The sequence below is a fragment of the Kogia breviceps genome, chromosome 9 (genome assembly GCF_026419965.1).
Source record: "Kogia breviceps isolate mKogBre1 chromosome 9, mKogBre1 haplotype 1, whole genome shotgun sequence".
Classification (NCBI taxonomy): domain Eukaryota; kingdom Metazoa; phylum Chordata; class Mammalia; order Artiodactyla; family Physeteridae; genus Kogia; species Kogia breviceps.
Genome location: NC_081318.1, coordinates 80,012,049 through 80,035,267, shown reverse-complemented (window position 1 = coordinate 80,035,267; position 23,219 = coordinate 80,012,049). Strand labels below are relative to the sequence as shown.

General features: G+C 34.0%; 1 protein-coding gene across 1 annotated transcript in view; it reads right to left on the bottom strand.

Moving 5' to 3' along the window:
- SEMA3E (semaphorin 3E) overlaps nucleotides 1–23,219 on the bottom strand; it is a 264,194-nt gene that overhangs the window by 28,371 nt on the left and 212,604 nt on the right. Inside the window, exons 5-11 of the mRNA XM_059074347.2 lie at nucleotides 20,461–20,554; nucleotides 9,827–9,946; nucleotides 8,404–8,546; nucleotides 7,233–7,347; nucleotides 6,734–6,803; nucleotides 3,766–3,910; nucleotides 1,421–1,643 (exon numbers count right to left, since the gene is read on the bottom strand). Of these exons, the coding sequence (XP_058930330.1) occupies nucleotides 1,421–1,643; nucleotides 3,766–3,910; nucleotides 6,734–6,803; nucleotides 7,233–7,347; nucleotides 8,404–8,546; nucleotides 9,827–9,946; nucleotides 20,461–20,554 (910 nt within the window). The remainder of the gene's footprint in view (nucleotides 1–1,420; nucleotides 1,644–3,765; nucleotides 3,911–6,733; nucleotides 6,804–7,232; nucleotides 7,348–8,403; nucleotides 8,547–9,826; nucleotides 9,947–20,460; nucleotides 20,555–23,219) is intronic.

The window sequence follows — 23,219 nt, the reverse complement described above, 5'->3', positions numbered from 1 at the left end:
TATTTTGTGGGATTTTCCAATGCTGCACTCATCACACATTTAGCAAATATGTTCTTTGTGCTGAAAAGCTGTAGTTCAATATAACAATATCTTTACGTTAAACATAGGTTACAAGAGAGTGTAAGTATATATCTGGTATTTCTGGAATTCTCTCAAATAGCTTTGGTCAATCTAATAAAAAAGTATTTCTGAAAACATTCTTGGACTTATATATGACTTCTCATTTAAAAATAACATTTTTTTCTATGATTAATTTTATCAAATATTACTCTTACTTATGGAATTCTTTTTTTTAAAAAAAACACCTCTGTTGGATATCACTATAAGTGAATTCATGGCCAGGTAACTTTAACTTTGTTAAAGAAATCTGATGCTTTGTTAATCTTGAACCCACAGTGTAGAGCACATTACTAACCTCCTAAAATAAATGAATAAAATACAGTCTGCAACAGAGATCAATTTCTGGAAATCTGATGAATATCTCCTTACTTAAATCTTTGCTTTTTCAGAAAGCATGACTGGAAAAGCTCAAGCACCAATATTAATACTATATCCTAATTCCTGATTTGGGCATATGCAATGTCTCTTTAGAATATGTCAATGATTAAAGTTAAGTATGATAGAATGTTTCCTCTTCTAAATAGGATCTGCTGTAGCAATTACTATGATGCATATGAAAAGAAAAGAAATGATCATTTTAAAGATTCTTTAAATGACTATATAATTTTAAAGTACTTGACAGAATTTGATACATATTATCCTGGATGCTAAAAGATTCCAAGATCTCTTCCACAAGCTAGATCTAATGCACAGCATTAACGGAAATTACAAATTTATTTGAAATATTCACTTTTAGCATATTTATTACACTTTGTTTTATTAATGCAGGATATTATAGCTTTGGTCTAAAATTTTATCTCCATTATGTATAACACTTGGCTTGTTTGGTATACATGGTTGACTTCTGATGGGGCCTGATAAGCATAGTTGAGATTACAGATTTAGGTGAAACTACCTAAACCTCACCTAAAGATTGAAAAATCCTGAGACCTTGCTGAGCAGCCAAAGGTAGCAGTGGTCCTGGGGGAGTAACAGGAGAGCTATCCTTGTATGGCACCCTACTTCCTCTATGAGTTCTTTTTGGAACCAACATTGTTTATTCATTGTTTGTTAACATCAATTACTCGTTCCTTTATGTATTCATTTGTTCAAATGTATGAAGTATTGACCATGTATCAGGAATTATGTGCTGTAACTGCCCCAAATCTTCTCTTTCATTGCAGTAGACAGGGAGTATGTAAATGAGCCAATGGGTCAACCAGGGTTTTGTTGATAGGTGGGTTTTTTTTTTAATGTAATAATGTTATTGATCTTAAGGTTTAATTTAAATGTCTCTCTGAGTACTCTCTAATCTCTTTACCTGTCCCAATGAACAGGACATCATATTGGCCATCCTCAGCTTCCACTCGATCCACTGCTATTTGTTTCAGGTTATACTTTCCATCTGTTTTCACCAGTATTGGTTTTTTATGGGCAGGTTTTATGGGCTGGTACATAAGTGGATGGCTTCTTGCAAATCTGATGGCATCATCGGGGTAGTCTTTGGTGGTTCCATACCTCCCTCCATTCACTTTGCTGGCACACTGAAATACAAACGGATGAGAGAATTTTTTTTCCCCTGGAATCTAAAGAGCAAATTTATACTCAATTATGAAAAAAAATTATAAAAAATGGGTATGTTCAATTAATCAACTGTGCATTTAGCAATATTTAGTAACCATATATTCTTCATTACAGAAATAAAATCTGCATTAAAAATTGCATAGAGAGACAATTATTTCAAACATGCAGCAGTAGAAATAGACAGATAGTAGTGAAATACTCTAAAAGTAAAGTATATGTAATACTGGTATAGTCTGGAGGTAATACAAGCGTATAACATTATAAATATTCTAATTATTTTTCCTGCTTCTAAAATTTACTTTTCTTATTTGTAAATTAAATTTTAATTTGCTATGAACAATATGTTTATAGGAAAACAAAGAGACTCTTCATTGTGCTAAATCTTCCCCCCAAATTAAGAATCACAACCGCACAATAGCTTTCCCATTATTGATACTATGATTGGTGATGGTTCCAATTGGCTCACTGACTACAGAATTTTAGTACTGCAACATTGAAACCTATTCAAATTCCATCGTTGTTAAATAAGGAAAAAACTCTCTGTTCTACTGTAATCTGTATGAATTGATATTATTTTTGTATGAATTAGACACAATAAATTGAGAAAACAAGAAATATTTGCCATAACATGTCTCAATTCTTAAATCACTGACTCTACAAATAAATGTTCAACGGTACCTAAGTTACTTCTTGGAATACCTTTAACTGCGTTGATTCATGCTTGTTATTAAGCGCTCCCTCATTTCACATATTTTCCTCCAGAACCAGCAGCAATTGCAATGATGACCTTGATAAAAATTTTCCACTTCAGAGTATAAATACAGTAGTTTAGTAATCAGATTCTGCAAAGAGGGCATTTTTAATGGTTTGTTTTAAAAATTTGGGCCATATTTCTTAATTTGGCATGAATTTTTCACTTGAGTGTACTTTCATGAAATATAATTGGAAACATTTTGGACCAGCCTGGAAGCAGTTCAGTAACCAGTCACTTCCTCCAAATCTCCTTTAATACCATGTGGTTTCAAGAAGCATTTCCAGCAAAGCCACAGGAGTGGGTTTTCTCCATTTAAATTGTAATTTCAATCAATAGAGTGAAATAAAATATACTTTATGTCTCACTGGAAGTAATAATTTTAAGCTAGTGAGAGAGAGTGATTGAAATGGTAAAGCCTTACACTTGTTAATGTAGGTAAGCTCTGTTTCTACTTTGAATTTTGGCTCTGCAAAAACGGTTTCTACTCGACTTGCAATCCCTTGTGGAATCAGCCTAGTGTTGGGTTTTCACCAGCTGCTCATAATAGTGTAGACTGTGACTTGCATGGCAAGTTCAGTATTTGCTCTCCATGGACAGCAGATACAACGATGCTACACTTTCCCAACCTAGCTGTGTACGGGACATATGGTACAAAATCATCCTCATCATAATCATCATCATGTGTGCAATTAAAAGCACAAAGTTTGAATGGCTAGTTAGGGAGAATCTTAGTAGTATCAGTTAAGAGGCAAACGGTGGAACTTCTTATTCTCTAGCAACACAGTTTTATTGTCACTTTTCTTCCAGAAGGCCAGCAAGGTTGGCAAATGGGGTGCTCAGAATTCTGAAGAACCAGAGAAAAAGCTTCCTCTTGACATGTTAAAGTGAGAAGTAGGGAGAACATCTGGCCTAGGGAACTCAGAGCCTGACTCAAATATTATAATATAAAAATTTGGTAACATTCTCTTGCATGGAAATCACATGTGGCACTAACTCTTCTGAAGAGGCTGAGAGGAATACGATGCTCATTTCACTGGATATTTCTGTACTCACCAGTACTCTTAAAAATAAAATTTTAGTGAGAGCTACATAGATAGCTATAATATCAACAATAATATATACTCTATAATGCTAGATTATATTCTTTTCATTAAATAACAAGCATACATCTTGATGTAAGAAGTAATATTTCTTTACCTTGCAAGTAATCAAGCATATTTTTAGGTGTTGAATTTAACTATTTCAGGCTAATTTAGTAAACAATGAACAGAATATTACTAAAAGCGTCTTTAAAAAATAAGAATACTTTGTTAAATGCCTAAACTTACAGAACCAGGTCTTGGATAAGGGACTTTTCCTTCATAGAGTGACCAGTGGTATTCAGGTCCTTCCTTATGTGCATATGGTCCATTAAAGGCTGCCCGGATACTGGACATGTGATAGACACATATAGCATGCCCTCTAAATATATTACTAAAAAAAAAAAAAATAAGATAAGTTACTATTCTGGAACAGACTAGGAGGTCACCGAAGTCAAGCCCCGCAGACAACATAGATAAGGATGAAGTCTTTTGGATAAAAGACTTGCAATCTCTTAAGCACAGGATATTCTAGAGATATTAACTATTGTAATATTTCAAGTATGGAAACTCCAAAATTTACCATTTTTTGCCTATTTATTATAATAAATTGAAAATGACATTATTAGAATCACAAAACCAGTTGTGTCACTTCATTTTTCCCAGTTAAATCTTATTTTTTTTTATTGAAGTATAGTTGATTTACAATGCTGTACTTAGTTTCAGGTGTACAGCACAGTGATTCAGTTTTATATATATATACATACACACACATACACATATATATACATACATTTATATATACACATATTCTTTTTCAGATTCTTTTGTATTTTTATATTTTTTATTAAGGAAGATTTGGCCTTAATATTTTAAAGATTCATTCCCAAGTTGAGGAAGGCTTTATCTCCTTGTACGTTGTCCTCTCTTCCAAGTAGTGTTTTCCTATTCGCCATGCTGTTAATATTGCTATAAATTTTATTTAGATTTTATTACTTCTCTTAGTGTATATGATTTGAAGAACAATTTAAAGTCTAAAGAAAATTTGGGGCTTTGTTTCATTCTTTAGCTTGGGGTCACGGAAACATTAATAAGCCTGCTGTATATTCCTTCCTTCAGGTCACTGTGCTACAGTGGAAAGGTTTACTGGGCTGCACCAGATTAATTTTGAGAAAAAGACTTACATTCTACAAAACTCAGATTCTTTACCTGCAGAACTACTAGCAACTGAAATTATTTTTTTGATAAAAATTTCTACTTGTCGCAGATAAAGACAGTAGTTGACTAACTACAGCAAGCTTTATTGGGGGCATAAGATTCTGCAAAAGGACATTTTAGAATGATTTGTTTTAAAGATCTGGCTGCACTTCTTAATTTGGCATAATCTGAATGAATTCTAACACTTCCCTAGCCTCCTTATTGTGAGAATTAAAATAATTAGTTTGTGAAAGTGCTTTGCAAAATGCAAAGTTTTTTGTAAGTGTTAACATTTCCCACATTTTGAGACACCTGTAGAACAGCAGTAATGTTACTGTCTGAGGACATCAATTCACACATCTTATAACACACCTTGAAGCAATTGGAAATGCCTGCAACAGTGAGAAAACCAGAGAGAGTCTTCCAACTAACGTGCCAATAAACCTTTGATCAACATGCTACGATATCAACCTTTACGTCAGGTAACAGCTGGCAAGCCTTTTTCTCACAATTATGTATAAATTGAACAGTGAAAATTGAAATTATGGAAGAAAATAATGTCTTGCCTTTGAAATCTCAGACAGATCCATTATGCTATCATTTATGAAAGCAGCTTATAAACTGATCATTATTATAACCCATTAAAAAATCTATACTGATTATCCTATAGCTTATATTTACCATACAAAGCCATGGATTTATCTTGCAGTGTATAAATTCTTCACTGGCATAAGGCACAAGATGAAGTGTAAAAAGAAGTTAGGGAGTTTCCATGGACTGTAATAGCTACCAATTTACATTAACATCTCCTTGCATTAAGGAATAACTGATAGAAAAATTGTTTCCATGTTTCTGTGCTGAAGAAAACGTCTCCTTACAATAGCAGGATACTTATTGAAAGAGCTTTACTATTGTTTTTTCAAAGTGAGCATAATAAACTACCTGCTGAAAAAATAAACAAAAACTATGTGGAGAAATCCTAAGCAAACATGGTATACATGACTACAGAACAGTTTAAGGCCAATGCAATGCAAACGAGGAACTGAGTAATATCATTCTTTTCCTGTCAAGAGAACTGAAGTATATTCTTTATTTCTCATTCCGGTCATATCATCTCCACTCTGCCTTATTTGGAAAGACACTCAGGAAATTATATATATAAACTTTCAACCAAAACTGATTCTAATAACATTTTTTTCCATTCATGTATCAACACATGAAATATTTGATTCATTTTTCCAGCACTCTTCAATGGATACAAAATACAAGAGCATAAAAGAGAAAAATACTAGATCATAAGCCCTAAACTTGAGCACCTTTTTAAAATTTAAAACTCAGAGGGTAAATCATAAATGTGTGTTCTCTAAGAATCTACACAGGAGCAAGACAGCCAGAGTAAAGGAGTGAACCAAGTGCTCTGTGATTAAGGAATCAAGGAGTGTTTCATGAAGATGGCAATTGACAAGTACTGGAAAAACTCATATAAATCAGCGTTAGAAGGGAAAGTAGATAAATAAAATCACAGCCACGGGGAAAGCAGACACTGTGATTCTGACAAGGTATTATCTTGTCAAAGGAGAGTTTGTGGGAATTTAGAGGAAAAACTTTCAATCCTGAATGGGGAATAGTTGACAGACAGCCTTGAAAGCCTGACTTGGACAATTGTATATAATGATTGAAAGAATTATCCTAGACTCTATAGCATGGAACTAGTACCTTAAAAACTGTATGAGGAAAAAAAAAATCATTCTGTTGTAGATCAGAGAGGGAAGAACTTAGGACACTGAGCATAGGAGGATGTTGGTACAAACAAAAACAAATAAGGATCTGGATTGAGACTGTGGCTTTAAACATCAAAGTACAACTGCAAACACAGGAGAACGAAGAGAAATTGGTGACTTATAAAGTATAGAAAGCGAGAATAACACATTGGTCAATAGTATTTTCAATTGCATATATGGTGAAGGGGTTTGGCATCCTTTGTTTCATGATGTTTTGACTGACCATATACATTTCTTACCTGGTAGTGTTGAAGAGTCCAAATATCACTGGGTTCTTATGATCTCTGGTATGCAGCAAAAAAACATCCTCTGAAACATTAAAGACCATTCTGTTACTTAATATGTTTAGCCCTCGTTGCATGTGAAGAAAATATATTGACATAAAATAGTTTAGAACCCATGATAGATTTTAAGATATAAATTTCCATATACAGTCATATAACAATGACCAAATCACAACACAGTGAGACTGACGACTGTTCCAGATGACTTTGAGCTGGGCCTCAAGGACTCAGGCGCCGACTCTAAACTAACAAGAGGGGTCTTTCTGTTCCCGCAACTCCCTTGTCCCCCATTCGTGGACCTGGCCAAGATGAAAAGAATAGAAACTCACTCTAAGTTAGATAGAAGTCAATTACTGCAGAAAGCAAAATTTCCATATGTGCTAGAAACAGTGAGGGTTATACAAAGAAGCATATATATCGAAGAGGAAAATTTAACTCTTCTAATAATATTTACCTAATTCATCAAAATATGTATCAATTCCATTCATTCCTGGTACTGAGCAAACCAGTCTAGCTTTCAGGAAAGTGCTCCATTTGTTCACTAGTATTCTCTGTCCTCCTACATCATTCTGTAAAAAACAGAAAGCAGGTAAATGGGTACCCAGAGAACTTTTACCAACAACAGATTTTGTATTATTAAACCTGCAGATGGCAAGAGTTATAGTTCTTTTATTTAATGGGAAAATTTGAGCATAATCTTCAAATAATATTAAAGATGCAATTCCCCATAAACTTTTTCTTTAGGTTTGCACATTCTGCCTTGTCGGTGTACTTTCACCCTGGCCCATTAAACACAGTTTCCAGGTATTAAACAATGTTAGTAGAGAGAAGAGTACACTTTCCTAAATAAAGTAGTAAGCTTTATGATACAGTAACGTTTATTATTATTTTATTGATAAATAATCTGCTTGTCGCAGAAGTACAGAAGCATCCACTTCTTTCTCTTATTTTAGGGAAAAAGCCTTGAAATACTAACACACAAGCACACATACACATAACAGGCATATTTGCACACATACACAAAATACATATGTGTGTATATGTGAATATATATACACATACGTATATACTGAACATACATATAAACATCTTCTTAAATTTATTCAAGTATCTTCTTAAATATCAAAATAACTTCACATTTATAATACTATTAGCATTCTCTCAATATATATGGCTACTTCAGTTGGTTCTGAATGTTCACAAAACAACCTGACTATGCCCAACAAAACTATATATGTTTTTCCTACAGAATCAACCATCTGAATTGTTGAAACATGCTTATGTAAATTATTTAGAATGTGGATTAAAGAAACTAGCAAGATTTTGGTGAAATTAACTTTTTAAAATGGAGCTCAAACTTTTGTGTAGGAAGAAGTATAGCCTAATTATAGGCCATTTCTTAGGAGGGCTTTGAAAATGGAGAAAATCACACAAAATGCAAAGCTCCTTTCAGATTAAACTCAGTAGATATGAAGTCTGAAGACTAGGTAGTAAATACCAATTTTAGGGAGCCTAACAGAACAGAAGAAAATATTTTACAGTAGAAACCTACTATATAATGAACAAAGGCCTGACCATAAATTGTGAGTTAGGCAAGCTTAGTGAGAGAGGAAGGCGGTCCTCACCACGCACAGTCGCCCCACTCTGGTGTAAATTGCCTGGACGTTGTTTTCTGCCTCCAAGGCCTTCTCCGTAAAAAAGAAATACACTTTGTTGTCGTCTCGGTCTTCATTGTCAGGGATCATGTACGAACCTACAAATTTTGGTTCTAGAGAAGTAAAAAATAGATGAAAATGTAATAACTATTATAACAAAGTAAGTTAATATATTTCCCTTGAAATTTTGTACTAAACATTAAAATCATGTAGCTATCTCCATATTCTGTGCAAATCAACGATTTTTAAGAAATGTTAGGGTATTTAAAATTTAACTGAGTTGGAGGGAAATAAATCAATTTCAAATAGCATACATGATAGACCTGAAATGAATTCAAAGAACAGATTAGGCAGCATGATTATAATCTCCATGAATTTCCTCCTATATATATATGGGAGGCATATATTAAAGTCAATATAATATATGTAAAATATTTTAGTAAAGAAACCTATCATTATTTTTTTAATTCATAAATTATCTATCAGTCCAGCTCACGGAAGACCATTTTAAGTTTTTGTATTTGTAATGAATGGGATCTGAGGAAATGACCTCTGACTGATACGGAATGTCAAATATTTTAATGATAAAATGCTGCCAATAATGATTATGCACTCAAAAGCTTAATCAAAAGGCTAAAAATAATGAAACCACTCACTATAAAATGATTTTAGTCCCTAGATATACCAATGTGCCAAAATACCAACATGATTCCTTACAAAGGATTCTATGTAAATGAATGCCTAGTGATTCTCCTAGAATTTCATTGGTCTCTCAAGTACAATGTGATCCTATTAAAACAAGCAAAGCAAAGCAATCAATTCATGCAAAATTATACCAACTGACAAGAGAAAACAAAGTAACTTATTGGATGAAAGGGGTTTTCACTTTTCATATATTTGTCTTGTTCATTTAGGTCCTGATTTCTAACTATTGCTATGACGGTAATCTGGTTGTATAATAAAGCTGATCCACTCTGCTATAAAATGATACACATATATCATATATAATATTTTAATTCGGGAATACTGCTAAGGAAAAACACCCTGAAATTTGTGAAAACTATAAATTACATTTGTATTGTTATCATTATTAAAATGGCAAGTTTTGGGCTTCCCTGGTGGTGCAGTGGTTGAGAGTCCGCCTGCTGATGCAGGGGACATGGGTTCGTGCCCCGGTCCGGGAAGATCCCACATGCCGCGGAGCGGCTGGGCCCGTGAGCCATGGCCGCTGAGCCTGCGCGTGCGGAGCCTGTGCTCCGCAACGGGAGAGGCCACAACAGTGAGAGCCCCGCGTACCGCAAAAAAAAAAAAAAAAAAAAAAAAGTTAAGTTTCCCATGAGCTCTGGACTTGCTTTCGGTTCTGATTTACATACGCTTCTCTCCTCAGTCCTACCTTTCAACAAGCGCTCGTCATCGTGCTCAGTGCGGATATGAGCCAGTCGACCCAGGCTCCTGAAAATGGCAGCGTCTCTGCCCCAGTAGTCACTGTAGAGTCCAGCAAACAATTCACTACCTGCATGAAAACATCAGATGAGTCAGTATTCGTTTCTGGGTCTGATGACAATGTATAAAACCACAATTACAATAAACATATCCAGGTTTCCCGTGTATACGGCCTAATGAAACGGATACTACTGCTAAGAGTATAGATGGTACAGTCAGACGGCTAGGGTTTGAATTGTGACTATGCCACTTACTAGATGTGTGAACTTGGGCAAATTGCTTAACCTCTCTGTGCCTCAGTTTCCACATTTGCAAACAGGGAAATAGCACTCAGAAGTGTTGTTAAAGGTAAAGCATTTAGAAGAGTAGCTGGCATATACTAAGGCCTACATGAGTATTCGATAAATAACCTGGCTTTATGGTATTTTAATAAACTTCTTTTAACCTTCATATCATCAGGGTATTAGTATTGGTATTAGTATTAGTACTGGTATTATATGTGAGTCAGCTAACTCAAATTCTTCTTGTAATAAGAAATTGCTTCCATCAACATGATTTTAATGCAGGAACCACAAAGTCTGACAAAGCTGTATATAATCCAATTAGTTATCATTTAATTTGTAAGTGTGTGGCTTATTTAGACAGCAACGACAGAAAGACCTCATAATTTAATCAGGCAGTCAACAGAATGAATGAAGTTAGCTGCAACATGTGGTGAAGGTCACAGACTTAAATCAGACCAAGGAATACACAAACGTATGCAGGATCTCAAGCCATGACAACATATCTTTGGGGCCAGCCAGAAAGAAAAACATTAAAATTGCTCACGAGAAGAGAAAAAATAATTAACAAAAAGAAAAAGAAAAATAACATAATGATATAACTTGACCTCCAGAAAGACCAAAACCTCTCAAGCACAGGAACTTGGGGTTCTCTTTTGTCGAACTGACAACAAAAGGTGTGCTCCTCAGTGAGGCCAGAAGGATTGTCCCGGGCATATGAGGCTCGAATCCTGTCCTGGGCTAAAATCTCTGGCCAAGAAGCAGATGATAGCAACAGATCACTGGATATAGCAACCTCAATTTAGGGTGACAAAATTATTTTCTTAATGAGTGTCATGTAACTGTGGTCAGGTTTTAAAATGTAGACATGATGAGTATACTAAAAGTATACTCTAAGTATTAATGCCTTTCTGTTAAATCCGGAATGTGTACATATGTGTCCAAGTGGTATTTAAAGTGCTTTTTTAAAGAGAATTCAAATTAATTGGATTTCCAGTTTAATAAATTTAACTGTATGCTCAATTTTAGAATTAGAATTATTAAAGTTACAGGTGTAAAAGTTTGACCAAGTATCTAAACAGAATTAAACAAAATTTGAGTGTCATATTTCTGAATTTTATTGATTAGATTTAAAAATTGTTTCAATATTTATGAAGGGTTTTCTCTAAGGTAAGGTCTTTAAAACTTTAAAACACTTGAATAGACTAAATATATTTGTATGGTTTAAAATTTGAGAAAGTAATCAACTGAGTTGTAAATAGGATCACTGTAAGAAGTTTACTTCCACCTTGAGATAACAATTTTTCAAAAGTAAAGATGATTGCTTTTGTTAGATTTAGATTTAGAAAAAGAAAAGTGAGATATAAATTGAATTTAAAAACAAGAAAACTAAGTGTTGATAAATGTTACTATAATAAACTATTTTTCATTTACAAAAAGACAAGTAACCATAAATGGTTTTTTTGGTTCACAAAACCTACTATGTATACTTAAAAACTATACAAGATACAAATAAATAAAATCCAGGTCTTTCTCAAAGGAATTCACTTTTAAACTATATATAATATATAAGTGAGAAAGAGAGAGAGACAGACAGACAGTAGAGACAGAGGCAAATGTGGCAGAATATTAACAGTTGGTGGGCCAAGGTAAATGCTATGAATTTTTACTCCTCTTTCAATTTTTCTTTGTATTTGAAAATTTTCAAGACAACAAATTAAAAAAGGAGCTGTATATGAGTTCACCTTGCATATTCAATGCATGCTGAAAGAGAAATATGATAAGGAAAATAACAAAAACTAAAAAATAAAGATGCTTTATATGTGGACTTAAGAAAATAAAATTTGGTAGAGAAGAGTTATATCAGAACTCTTATTTAAGCATATTCTTTGAAACTAGAAGGGGGGAAGAACAACATAATTTGTATCAAATTCAATCAGCGCTGTCTTCACCAGAAGTTTTATATCCATGTGGAAAAAGAGTATTTCGGGATAAAATGTATTCAGTGGTTAGGGATATGAACCATATGTGGGGTTCAATCTGTACTACTTGAACACAGATAAAAGAGAGTCATGCTGAATTCATTAAAAGGCCTTGGAGATCATCAACTCTATGGCAGAAATGAACGAGTTCACGCACAAAAGAGTTAGTTGACTATTGAACCACCAGAGCAAGGGTTGTTCTGCAATTTTAAAAAATTATTGTACTTGGTTATAGTTTCCATAAAAATATAAAGGCCATCTTACATGGATGGAACTAGAGATTTTCATGCTAAGTGAAGTAAGTCAGACACAGAAAGACAAATATCATGTGTTATCACTTACATGTGGAATCTAAAAAAAAAAGATACAAATGAACTTATTTACAAAACAGAAATAGACCCACTAAATTTTCTATGTCAAATTTAGACAGAGAAAACAAACTTATGGTTACAAAGGAGAAAGGGAGGGGTGGAATAAATTGGGAATCTGGGGTTAATAGATACATACTACTATACATAAAATGGATAAACAACAAGGATCTACTGTATAGCACAGGGAACTATTACCAATATCTTGTAATAACCTATAATGAAAAAGAATCTGAAAAGGAATATATATTTGTAAATCAATTATACTTCAATAAAATACAGTAATAAAATAAAAAGGCCATTTTGTAAAACTGTCCTAAACAGAACTTATTTTTCTAATATGGACTGAACTGAATGTTTAATTCATAATGGGTACAAAAAAAAAGATTTCTTTAAAATCATGACAGTTTTATATTTCTTAACTTTTTAATATTTAATGTAATTCAATTTCCTAAAATATTTATAGAACTTTTATATCTAAAAATATTACTTTGGAAAAATAATCTTTATTTTAGTGCACATCAATTTTCTTGCACTTATCCCAATCTGAACACTGTTTCCAAGTTCTACTTGAAATAAATTCTACAAATTTAACAAATTTAACAAAAAAGTTCCCCTTGTAGCCACTAGATGGAGCCATATGACACCAAATACTATACATTCAGGGCAGGTTATCTGCAAAAAGGAAAAGATGATATAGTACCAATTTTACCCGATTGCCCTTTCTGTATCCAGATAAAAGAAAATGGTTTGTGAAAAATTCAAATAATACAATATTAACTGTATGACTTAAACTTCAAAGAAGCTACTAGACAGGTGCTAAAAACTATATGCTATGTAAACGAAACCAAATGTGTTCGTGTTGGAAACATTAGATTTTCCTCAAAAGGGAAAGATTCTCCTTTCATATTTTATTATCAGTGTGAAGAACAAAATAAATTTATAGAAATAGATAATAATGATGTTTGGTAAAATACTTTCCTAAGAAAAAATAAACACTTTAATGAAAAATAATAAATGAGAATAAAGCTTTAGGCACAAAGTTAACTAATAGTAATTAAATGAGCAAAAATAATCAACATTATTATAATTGATATTATTTATGGAAAATACATAGTTTCTAGTTGAAAACTTTAAAATTATAACTTTTTGGTATAGAGACAATTTGTGAATCAATATTTTGGTACGGTATAGAGCAAAAAATGTCTGGATAATTCATATTTTCACAGATTAAAAACAATTTCATACAAATAGTAAAATGTTTTAGATTTTCAATGATAAGAACAGAACTACTCAAATTTTTAGTTTTCTATGTCTATGCAGACATGATATGTAATAAATGTATTAGCTTGGTCATAAAGTTTACTGGTATCTATTTTGATATTCTGAATATAAATAACCAATTTGACTTGTATGCCGTATATTATGTTTCATTGTTATAGCACTGGCTTCTGATGGTAACTGATGTTATGTTAATGTTAGTTGGTTATAATTAAAAACTAAAACACATCTGCAGGGTATTTTGACAGGTGAATGTAACTTATCATTGTCATGTTCAACAATAGTCTCTGTGTACAGATACAAGAAGAATGAAAACAATTCTGCACTGGAAATCTGGCAAACTAAGCCTCCAGTCCCAAACCTACTGTTTGTGGCAAAACTGTTCGGAATCTCACTGCCTCGGTTATTTGGAGAATCACAGAGGTGTACAAGTGATTTCCTGAGGTTGCCAAGCTTTTCTGTTCTCTCTGCTGCCCTTTTTTTGGTTTGTATGTTCTTTGCCTGGAATTCTGCACCTCCCCCACCCCTCCCACTTCACCTCCCATTTACCTGGCCACGGCCCACTTTCTCCATGAAGCTTTCCCTGACCAAACCTGTGTTAGTTTAGTAGCTCCTAGTACCACCATAGCCCCATGCCTAACATATTTCTCATCCTACTATAGTTTGTCTCCTGTGTTTGACATTATTCCTCACTAGAATGCAGACTTCTTGATGTGTCTTATTATATTCTTTTGTCACCAATATCTTGTAGAGTGTCTGGAATACAGAAAATGCTCAATAAGCATTTGTTGAATCAAAGAATGGCATAATGAATTAATTAACAAGTGAATAAATCTAAAACTTTTAGTGCTCAAATTTTTAAAAACTATGAAATGCAATAAAAACAAAAACCTCAGGATAAGATTCTGACTTTTCAAAAATGCTTCAGGGAGAAAATATAAAAAGAAAGAAAAAACTGTTGGCATTTATATGAATAGCAGAGTTCTTTGAGTTTTTGTTCCTCAAGAAGCCTATATTTAATAATTTTAATCCAGGAACACAGGGACTCTATCTTCTTCTAGTATTTGTCCCCAATAGTTTCAGCCCCAAAAGACTGTGTCTACTCTCAACTAGTTTGTAGGAAAGAAAATAAAACAATCATTTGACCTTGGCGATAAAAAAACAAACCCATTGTAAATAATTCTAAGTTAAAATGCATAAGCAAAATACATTTCTACACAACTCCTTTTTTTACAATACAAACTCCAGTTGAAGTTTTAGTGAAACATACTTCATTGCCTTAATATTTTATCGACCTTATCAAGAGCTTAGTTCATAGACGGTATTACTAATCGATTAGAGTTTTTACTCACCATGTTGTAAATACAGATTTTAATTGTTTAGTGAGAAAAATTCAGTTTTTCATGCCCTTCTGATTTTCTTAAGTCTTGCTGAAGCATTTCTCCTATTTATGTTGTAAATGGCTACAAATCTGAACAATGTGAAACATATTCGTCTCATGGAAAAGACATGGCTAAAGATGGATTTAACTACCTCATTTTATAACTGAATTGTATCATTTTGTTAGAAAATCACTCTACTTTTGCACTGTTTCACAGAGTGACTATGACATGCATGATTGCAAAGAGAAACAAAATGCACTTGGGAGGATGAGGATGGGTAAAAATGGTCCATAGGTTCCAATCTCCCAGTTCACACTCACGGTCTGTGTAGGATGCTGAAAGAAATCAGGAAAAGCAGGTCCTTTTATTAGTTATGTAGTTGTTTGGACTTTCTGTTTGTTTTTGCTTTGGCAAATAGCTAGCATTAGCTATCAATGTCAAGAAGGTGGCTTCTGACGTATGTAGGAAAAAAGAAAACTGCGTTCTGAATCTCTTCATTTGCATTTGCTAGCATCCATGACAGTACTGTGAGTTTCCCTGGTGGCAAAACAGTGGCATTGCTACCAGCATGGTCAAATCAGATTTCTAAGGGGAAGAATGTCAATGGGGAATGGAAGAGGACATTATTTTCTTCTTTTTTTTGATTTGTTTGTTTGTTTGTTTTGAGGAGACCATAAGCAAGTATTCAAATAGCTCTTTAGCAACTAGCAGTTAATGGCCAGAAGCAACAGTCAGCTTGTGGATACTTGGCATTCTGCCAAATGACAAAGCACAGCAGTCTTAACCTGGATAAGAAATTACAGATATTCTTTAGGCACAGGAACATGCTAAAGGAATAAGTTTCTACACAGTTGGGACGAATTCAAGAAACGAGCCAGCACATTCACTTATGGTTTATAGAGGTTGTAATTGTAAAGACATACATTTTACCTTCATTTCGATGAGTTCATTTATTTTTCTATGTTTATGAAGTCCTATTTTGTGCCAGAACTATTCATTTGCAATTCTGCCTTGAATATATAGTTAATAAAATAGAAACATGTATTTGTAAAAAGAAGTTTTAATGGTATTAAGAGCTTGAGATAATCACTTAAATTTTCCCTTTCATTCAGTTGACACTGACCTTTAATTCACAGAATTTGTAATGAGGGGATATATTCACAAAGGTCTCATTATAATGAATAAAAGTGCAGGAAGAAAATTTCAGCAGCTGTAAACTTTTGTAGTTTTATTTGCTGTAAAATGTAACATAAGACATGAAAAGCACAGAAAGAAAATTTTGGTGACCATGAAATACCTCATTCATGGTTATTTTTAGATATAAAATTCAGTAAGTCTTTAACTTGAAAGTATCCTAAAAACTCTAACAACAAAGCTAGCACTTTCAAAAGCAAAGTGTGAAAAGGTACCTGACAAATCAGAGTGGTTTTCCCCCAAACACTAGTAACATGTACATTAGCATACCTTACGTACTTCAGGTATGGTATGTATTAAATTACACCTAGAACTGTAATAAAAGTCTGGGTCAGAATGAAACGTTTTAAAACGGTAGCAATAGAATTGAGTCGACAAAGTATCAAAGAAATCCCAAAGTTACTGAAGGTGTTATCAACTTAATAAAAAGAATACTGTAATATTATATCAAATGTAAACTGATACAAAAAAGTCAGCTAATACTTTTCCTTCCTCACCAAAATGACATATGACATAAAGAAAATATTTCCTGAATTTTTATTTGGCCGGCCACCAAACTTGATAACTTTTAGTGGCAAGATAAGTCCTAAGTATCTTTCGTTGACTTGAAAGGTACAGACAAGTAATGCAGCAATTCATTTTATTAAGTAATTTATTGTTTCAAAAAACTGTTTTTAAAACCCAATTATAATGTCTTGCCTTCTTCAACCAGTTATTTAAGACCACTTTAAATGTAATATTAGTAATCGCCGTAGAGGTAAAGTGTGGTTAAACATATAGAAATATCGCACCTGTGATATGAATTTATACACCACCAAGGAAAATTCTGTTAATACAAAGTGACATTTAAAGAGAAAACCTAATTAATGTATGATTTCATTTTGATTGGCTTTTGAACATATAGAACATAGCTCAATAAAGAGCCTGTTTTACTCCTTAAATCTTGTTTCACTCAGAATCCTTGCCAGTTACTAACATTTCCATTCTAAATTAGACTATAAATTTAATAAAAGTGTTAATTAACCTGTCTTTCACCTAACAAATAATATTTATTCTTTACTTAGTTTTTCAGTAAGCTTTTACTCCATGTGATCTTAAATCAACAGAATTTAAGTTAAATAAAATGAAACTTTTATCTAAAGTTAAGATATTATAAGAAATTCTCAGATTTGTGAGCATGTTTTTTTCTTTGGGGGTCTTGTTAGTTTTATGAGTATTGTTACAAATGTGAGGTTTTTTTTTTTTTTAATGATGAAAGTGAATCTTAATGTGAACAGGTATTACAAGTTAAGTGTGACCTATAATTAACAAAGAAACAAAGAAGCAGAAATGGTCTAAAGATGGTCACCTTTTTGCTGGAGTCCTGTCCTAACCCATCGGCAGAGAACATGTGCGGTCATAAAATACCACATTAATGCATTCTTTTCCTGTCAGAGTAAGCTGCACCAAGCCTGCCAAATGCCAACTCAGGTAGCTCCATTTTTTCCAGTCCAAATTCCTGCTGCTTTTTCAATTGGGTGAATTATTTCTACTTCCTGTCTTTTAAAGAGTTGCTGGCTCACACAGGTTATCAGATTTCCATCCCAGTGGCTGCTGCATATCCACAGTAAGTGAATGATCTCTCAGAGGTACTTTGGGATGAAAGCTACTGGATAAATGAGAAGAATTATATTTTTATTTCTTCTCTTTGCAGGGATTATTCTATAACTTTTGTGTTTAGCTTGGAGGGCTCTTATGATTTGATTTCTTTTCTGAATAAGTGAAACAGTCACCCAGATGGCAAGCACTACACATTTTAGCATAGTGTAATTCGATTTGGAAGTTCAATGAAATTCACTTGGAAATGTCCCTCCAGTAATATTTCCCCTCTTAAAAAAATTCAGTTTCAAATTCCTGGTTTCATGCAAAAACAAGCTCCAAGGAGGCTGAGTGGTGAGTGGCTAAAAAAGGTTACTTTTAACCATTAAAAGAAATGTCAAAAATAAATGGTGTTCTCTTCCAATCTTAGGATTTCACTAGAGAAGTAGCGTTTACTGTGTAACTTTTGACTTTCAATACCTTTTATAATATTCTTGTGAATACTATCACCAAATTTATTTTTGGTTTGTTTGTTTAGGAAGTTCAGTGAGTATTTCATTCAGTCGATATTTATAGGAGGCCTTTTCTGTGCAATATACTGTATGGTAAAAGAAAGATGATAAGACAGTCTCTTTCTTCCAGACATATTCAAACCTTAAACCTATGAAGTTACAAAAGTCACTAGGGTCTCCCTGGTGGTGCAGTGGGTGAGAATCCGCCTGCCAATGCAGGCGACACAGGTGCGTGCCCAGGTCTGAAAGGATCCCACATGCTGCGGAGCGGCTGGGCCCGTGAGCCATGGCCGCTGAGCCTGCGCGTCCACTGAGCCTGCGCGTCCGCAGCCTGCGCGTCCACGGCCTGTGCTCCGCAATGGGAGAGGCCACAACAGTAAGAGGGCCGCGTACCGCAAAGAAAAAAAAAAATCACTAAAAACATTAGAAAAAAATTGTATGCGTCTATCAAATGCATGTATTTTAACTCATATGCTGCCAATCTACCACGAATTTCTAACATTTATGAATCTAGCATTCTCCAAAAGTGGCATTCTTAAGGTTTTGATTCCTACTAAGTCCAAACTGACTTAAGCAACTCAATTCCCATATTTAAAATCTCCCCTCCTCATATTGTGTTTACACACACACATACACGAGTTGAGCAGAGGAACTCAGGATATCATAGTATTTCTTTAAAATCTTATATTCTTTAAAAATATCTCTTAATTCAAGCTCCTAAAGAACTAATCACTACGTGAAATTCTCATCTTAAAGCACTTTCAAATTATGAAGCTGAAGTAAATCAAACTTTCCCTACTATTTAGAGCTAACGTAAGACTTTTGTTCTACAAATAAATATACGTATATATAAAAGCTCTACTTATTTGGACCTGAGTACCATTACTGTGACGGGGTACTCTCGGGACTGGGATGGAAGGCTCATCAGAATCAACTGTCTGGAAAAAGTTCAGGGAACGTGTTGCCTCTAGAATATACAGGAACATCTGCATCAACTCTAAATCCAGCATAAGATATGTTGATTACTCATGAGTGGGGAGTTTTAAGTTTTACCCACTTAATTAGGATAGAAAATCTCTACATGTTATTTTACATGTTTCCATTTTCTGTAAACAGGATGACCCAATATTAGCAGATAACTCTAAGTGCTGCAAAGGTAATAACAGAAGCTTGTACATCTATACCATATATCCATCAGAACCTCTCAACACCGGGAAAAAAGAATGATTCCTAACAGCACCTATGTGAGGTGTCAGGAATTGCTCTCTTCACCTTTATACCTGGCAACTCCATCAGCTGTCTGTACCACAGCAATGCTAGAGCATTTGATAAGGGTGTGCCATTTTCAATCCCAAACTGTATTAAAGAAAAAGTATTTTTCTGAGATTTAAGTGAGATTTTCATGTATCTCGTCTAATTTAATTGAAATCCAATTGAAATCCAGATCAGACATGGCCAGCTTATTCTATTATTCCAACGTGGACATAGTTTGAGCCAGTCAACCTCTACAGCTTACATTTTAAATTAACAGGAATTTAAATAAATGACTTTGAAGTCCCAGATTGAGATGACTCTCTGCTGAATTCTACTGACACAGAGAAAGGCACCAAGAAGAGAATATTACAAGTTCCCTTAAAGTCACAGAGTAATTAATACATAAAGAATTAACATATGTTAAAATAGTTTAGTTTCTCTAGCTACATTTTTGTAAAGTATTTACATAATTCCATTTTGTGAACAATAAATGACATAATACAAAATACCTTCTATCAGGTATTAAGGGACAATTTGTGTTTTCTGGATGAGACATTCATACTTCATAGCAGCTGCACTTACTTTAGAGTAAAATTGGCTCAGGTAAGCATGGCTTGAAATTTAATATCCATGCTCCCAGCACCAATAAATAGATATGACACAGCAACGTATATGAAGAAACACCAAAGAATCTGCCTGAAGTTTCGAAATCAATATGACTACCACCTGATGTCTGCAGCCATGATAATTACCAATTAAAGTGGAGATGAATGAGGAGCTGGCATCAAAAGGACATCTGCCCCTTCCTCTCTCAGATCTGTGCGATTCCAGGTGAAAAAGGGGATCCTTTAAAGAAAACCAGAAAAGCCATTATGTATTTGCCAACTTTAATAAGAATTTAATTTCTCAGCAAAAATACATTCAACCTTGATTATTTACAAAACAGGCATTGTAAATAGGGCACCAGTGAGAAACATCAAGTTATTTAGCAACAAACTGGATTTTACAAATAAACACGTGGGTTTTCAGGCCCATGTGGGTTTTCTCACTTCTCTCAAAAAGGATGCAGGTGCTGAAATGAAAGAAATTTGCTGTTTTTATCACTTGATCAGCCAGTATTAGTTATTCTGAGATGTGTCAGTTAAATATTCCAAATGAATGGAGACTTGCCGAAAATAAAAAAGCAAAAGGTTAGTAAAAAGGAGACTCTGATAAACATGGCAATAGGCATTTATTCCACAAAGGCCATTATTGATTTTTTGAATAATCTCTAAAAGAAAATGATAAAAGTTTCTATCAATAATTTGGAATATTTATTTCCAATCACGTTTATTCTTCATCGCATATTCTTTGCATAGATATCTAATATTTAATAATTTACAGAATGATTACTGCATAAATAATTACTGGGATATACATGTAGAAGTTGATGCCATATTATGAACAATATTTCAGTATGGTTTCGCACAAATGAGATTTTGAAAATAAACATTTCCATGAAAAACTACTACTTTATTGGTTCCTATTGCAATCACATAACCACAGAACTTTTTCGGAATGTTCCCAGGTTGCAAAATTCTCATTAATGGATTTTGTTGTTGTTGTTGTTGTATGCGGGCCTCTCACTGTTGTGGCCTCTCCCGTCGCGGAGCACAGGCTCCGGACGCGCAGGCTCAGTGACCATGGCTCACAGGCCCAGCCGCTCGGCGGCATGTGGGATCTTCCCGGACCGGGGCACGAACCTGTGTCCCCTGCATCGGCAGGCGGATTCTCAATCACTGCGCCACCAGGGAAGCCCCATTAATGGATATTTTTACAAGTAATCTCCATTAAGTGTGTTATAAATGGTTTCAGTTAAAAAAAAAAGTAGCGTGGAAAAGTGACAATAAAAATCAATATAGAAAATTTTGTTGAAAAAAAAACCCCACTTTGCAATAGAATATTGTCAATACTGCCCACTGTGGCATCTATAAGTAGTCCCGCCCATCTGTGAATAATGAACCTGTAAACAATCCAAAGTCCTGAGGAACCTCTAAGGGTTGCATGCACTTTTCTAGAACTTGATCTTGACTTTCCTAGACAGCCTATTTACCCCACATTATCTATGCCATCCTTTTCTTGCCATTCTTATTCAACACACATTCCTCTTTCTCTCTATGATATTCTAAAATCCCCATTTTGATCCTGCCATTTCAAGACCTTTCTGGTAAGTGCAGAATTCACCTGACTCTTATAAAACTCCAGTCTTGTTCTTGGAACTGAACCATAGCCTAGAGAACAAATGTGGCCTCTGAATCCAGAGGTGCGGCTAAACTGATATTATAAGCCAGAAAAAAAAAAAAGTTTATATATTTATACACGTCACACGAATCAGTACAGAGAAAGAATGCCAGTAAATAAATTGTAACGTTTTTGTGTTCGCTTCCCACAGACAACAGATTTGCAATGACACGAAAAGAAAATGTTTGTTGAAATGAGCTAGAATGACTGGTCTACCCAGCTAATACTTAAGCGGAAAGGGTTTCATCTAAATTTGCCAAACATATCCATAGTGTTGCATGGAGAAGGAAATGATCAAGTCTATGCATGATATACTTGTTTACCCCTTTAGTCACTGTCGCTTTATAAAATATTTGGTAAAAATAGGTAGGGTATACATACTATACTTGCTCTAATACAGTCAAATGTCCAAATGTTTGCTCATAGAAAGCAGTTGAAGAAATATACTGAACTACTTTCTAAATCAAGACTTTTGATAGCTTCAACATTCTGTGACACTCAACTTTTTGTCTCTAATGATGGATGAAGTTGATTTATCTAACAGATATAATTAGAAACCGTAAACACTAAAATTGAAACTTCAAGAGAAAAACAAGTATATTGCTTATTGATTCAAGGAATATAATATATTCATTTAAATTTAAACTGTCAAGTGGGTGAAACAGAAAATGGAAACTGTAAGAATGCTAAGATCAAGAGAATCTCAAATTTTGAAGAACCACAAAGTTAGATGAAGGAAATGAAGTTACAATTTCTTAGAAAAGTCACAGGTTTTTGTAAATATAAATCATGATCTAGGTTCCTAAGGCTACTACTGTTGATTTGTGAATTTCAGCATTTTTCTGAGATATCAAGTATCAGACAGAGCAGTGTCTTCAACTTTCAAGGGAAGTAAATTGAATCAACTGGAAACTATATTCACAAAAGCCTATAACCCTAACATTTTGAGAACAAATAAGTGGAACCCAGGATGTATGAAGCACAGCTCTGTGCAATATGTAAAATCTGTTTGAGTCTGTAAAAGGATGAACTCTTTCATGAAAACTTCAAATTTGAATACTGAATACTAAGTACTTATATATTCTCAGAGATCTATGCCTCAAGTCCAGACTCAGATGTACCTTGACTGAACCCTTCCCATCTTTCTCCAGAAGACTTCAAATATCTCTCTCTCATTAATTTGATTAATGGCTAAAACTGCCTCAACAAATAGTCTTTTGAAATAATGAAC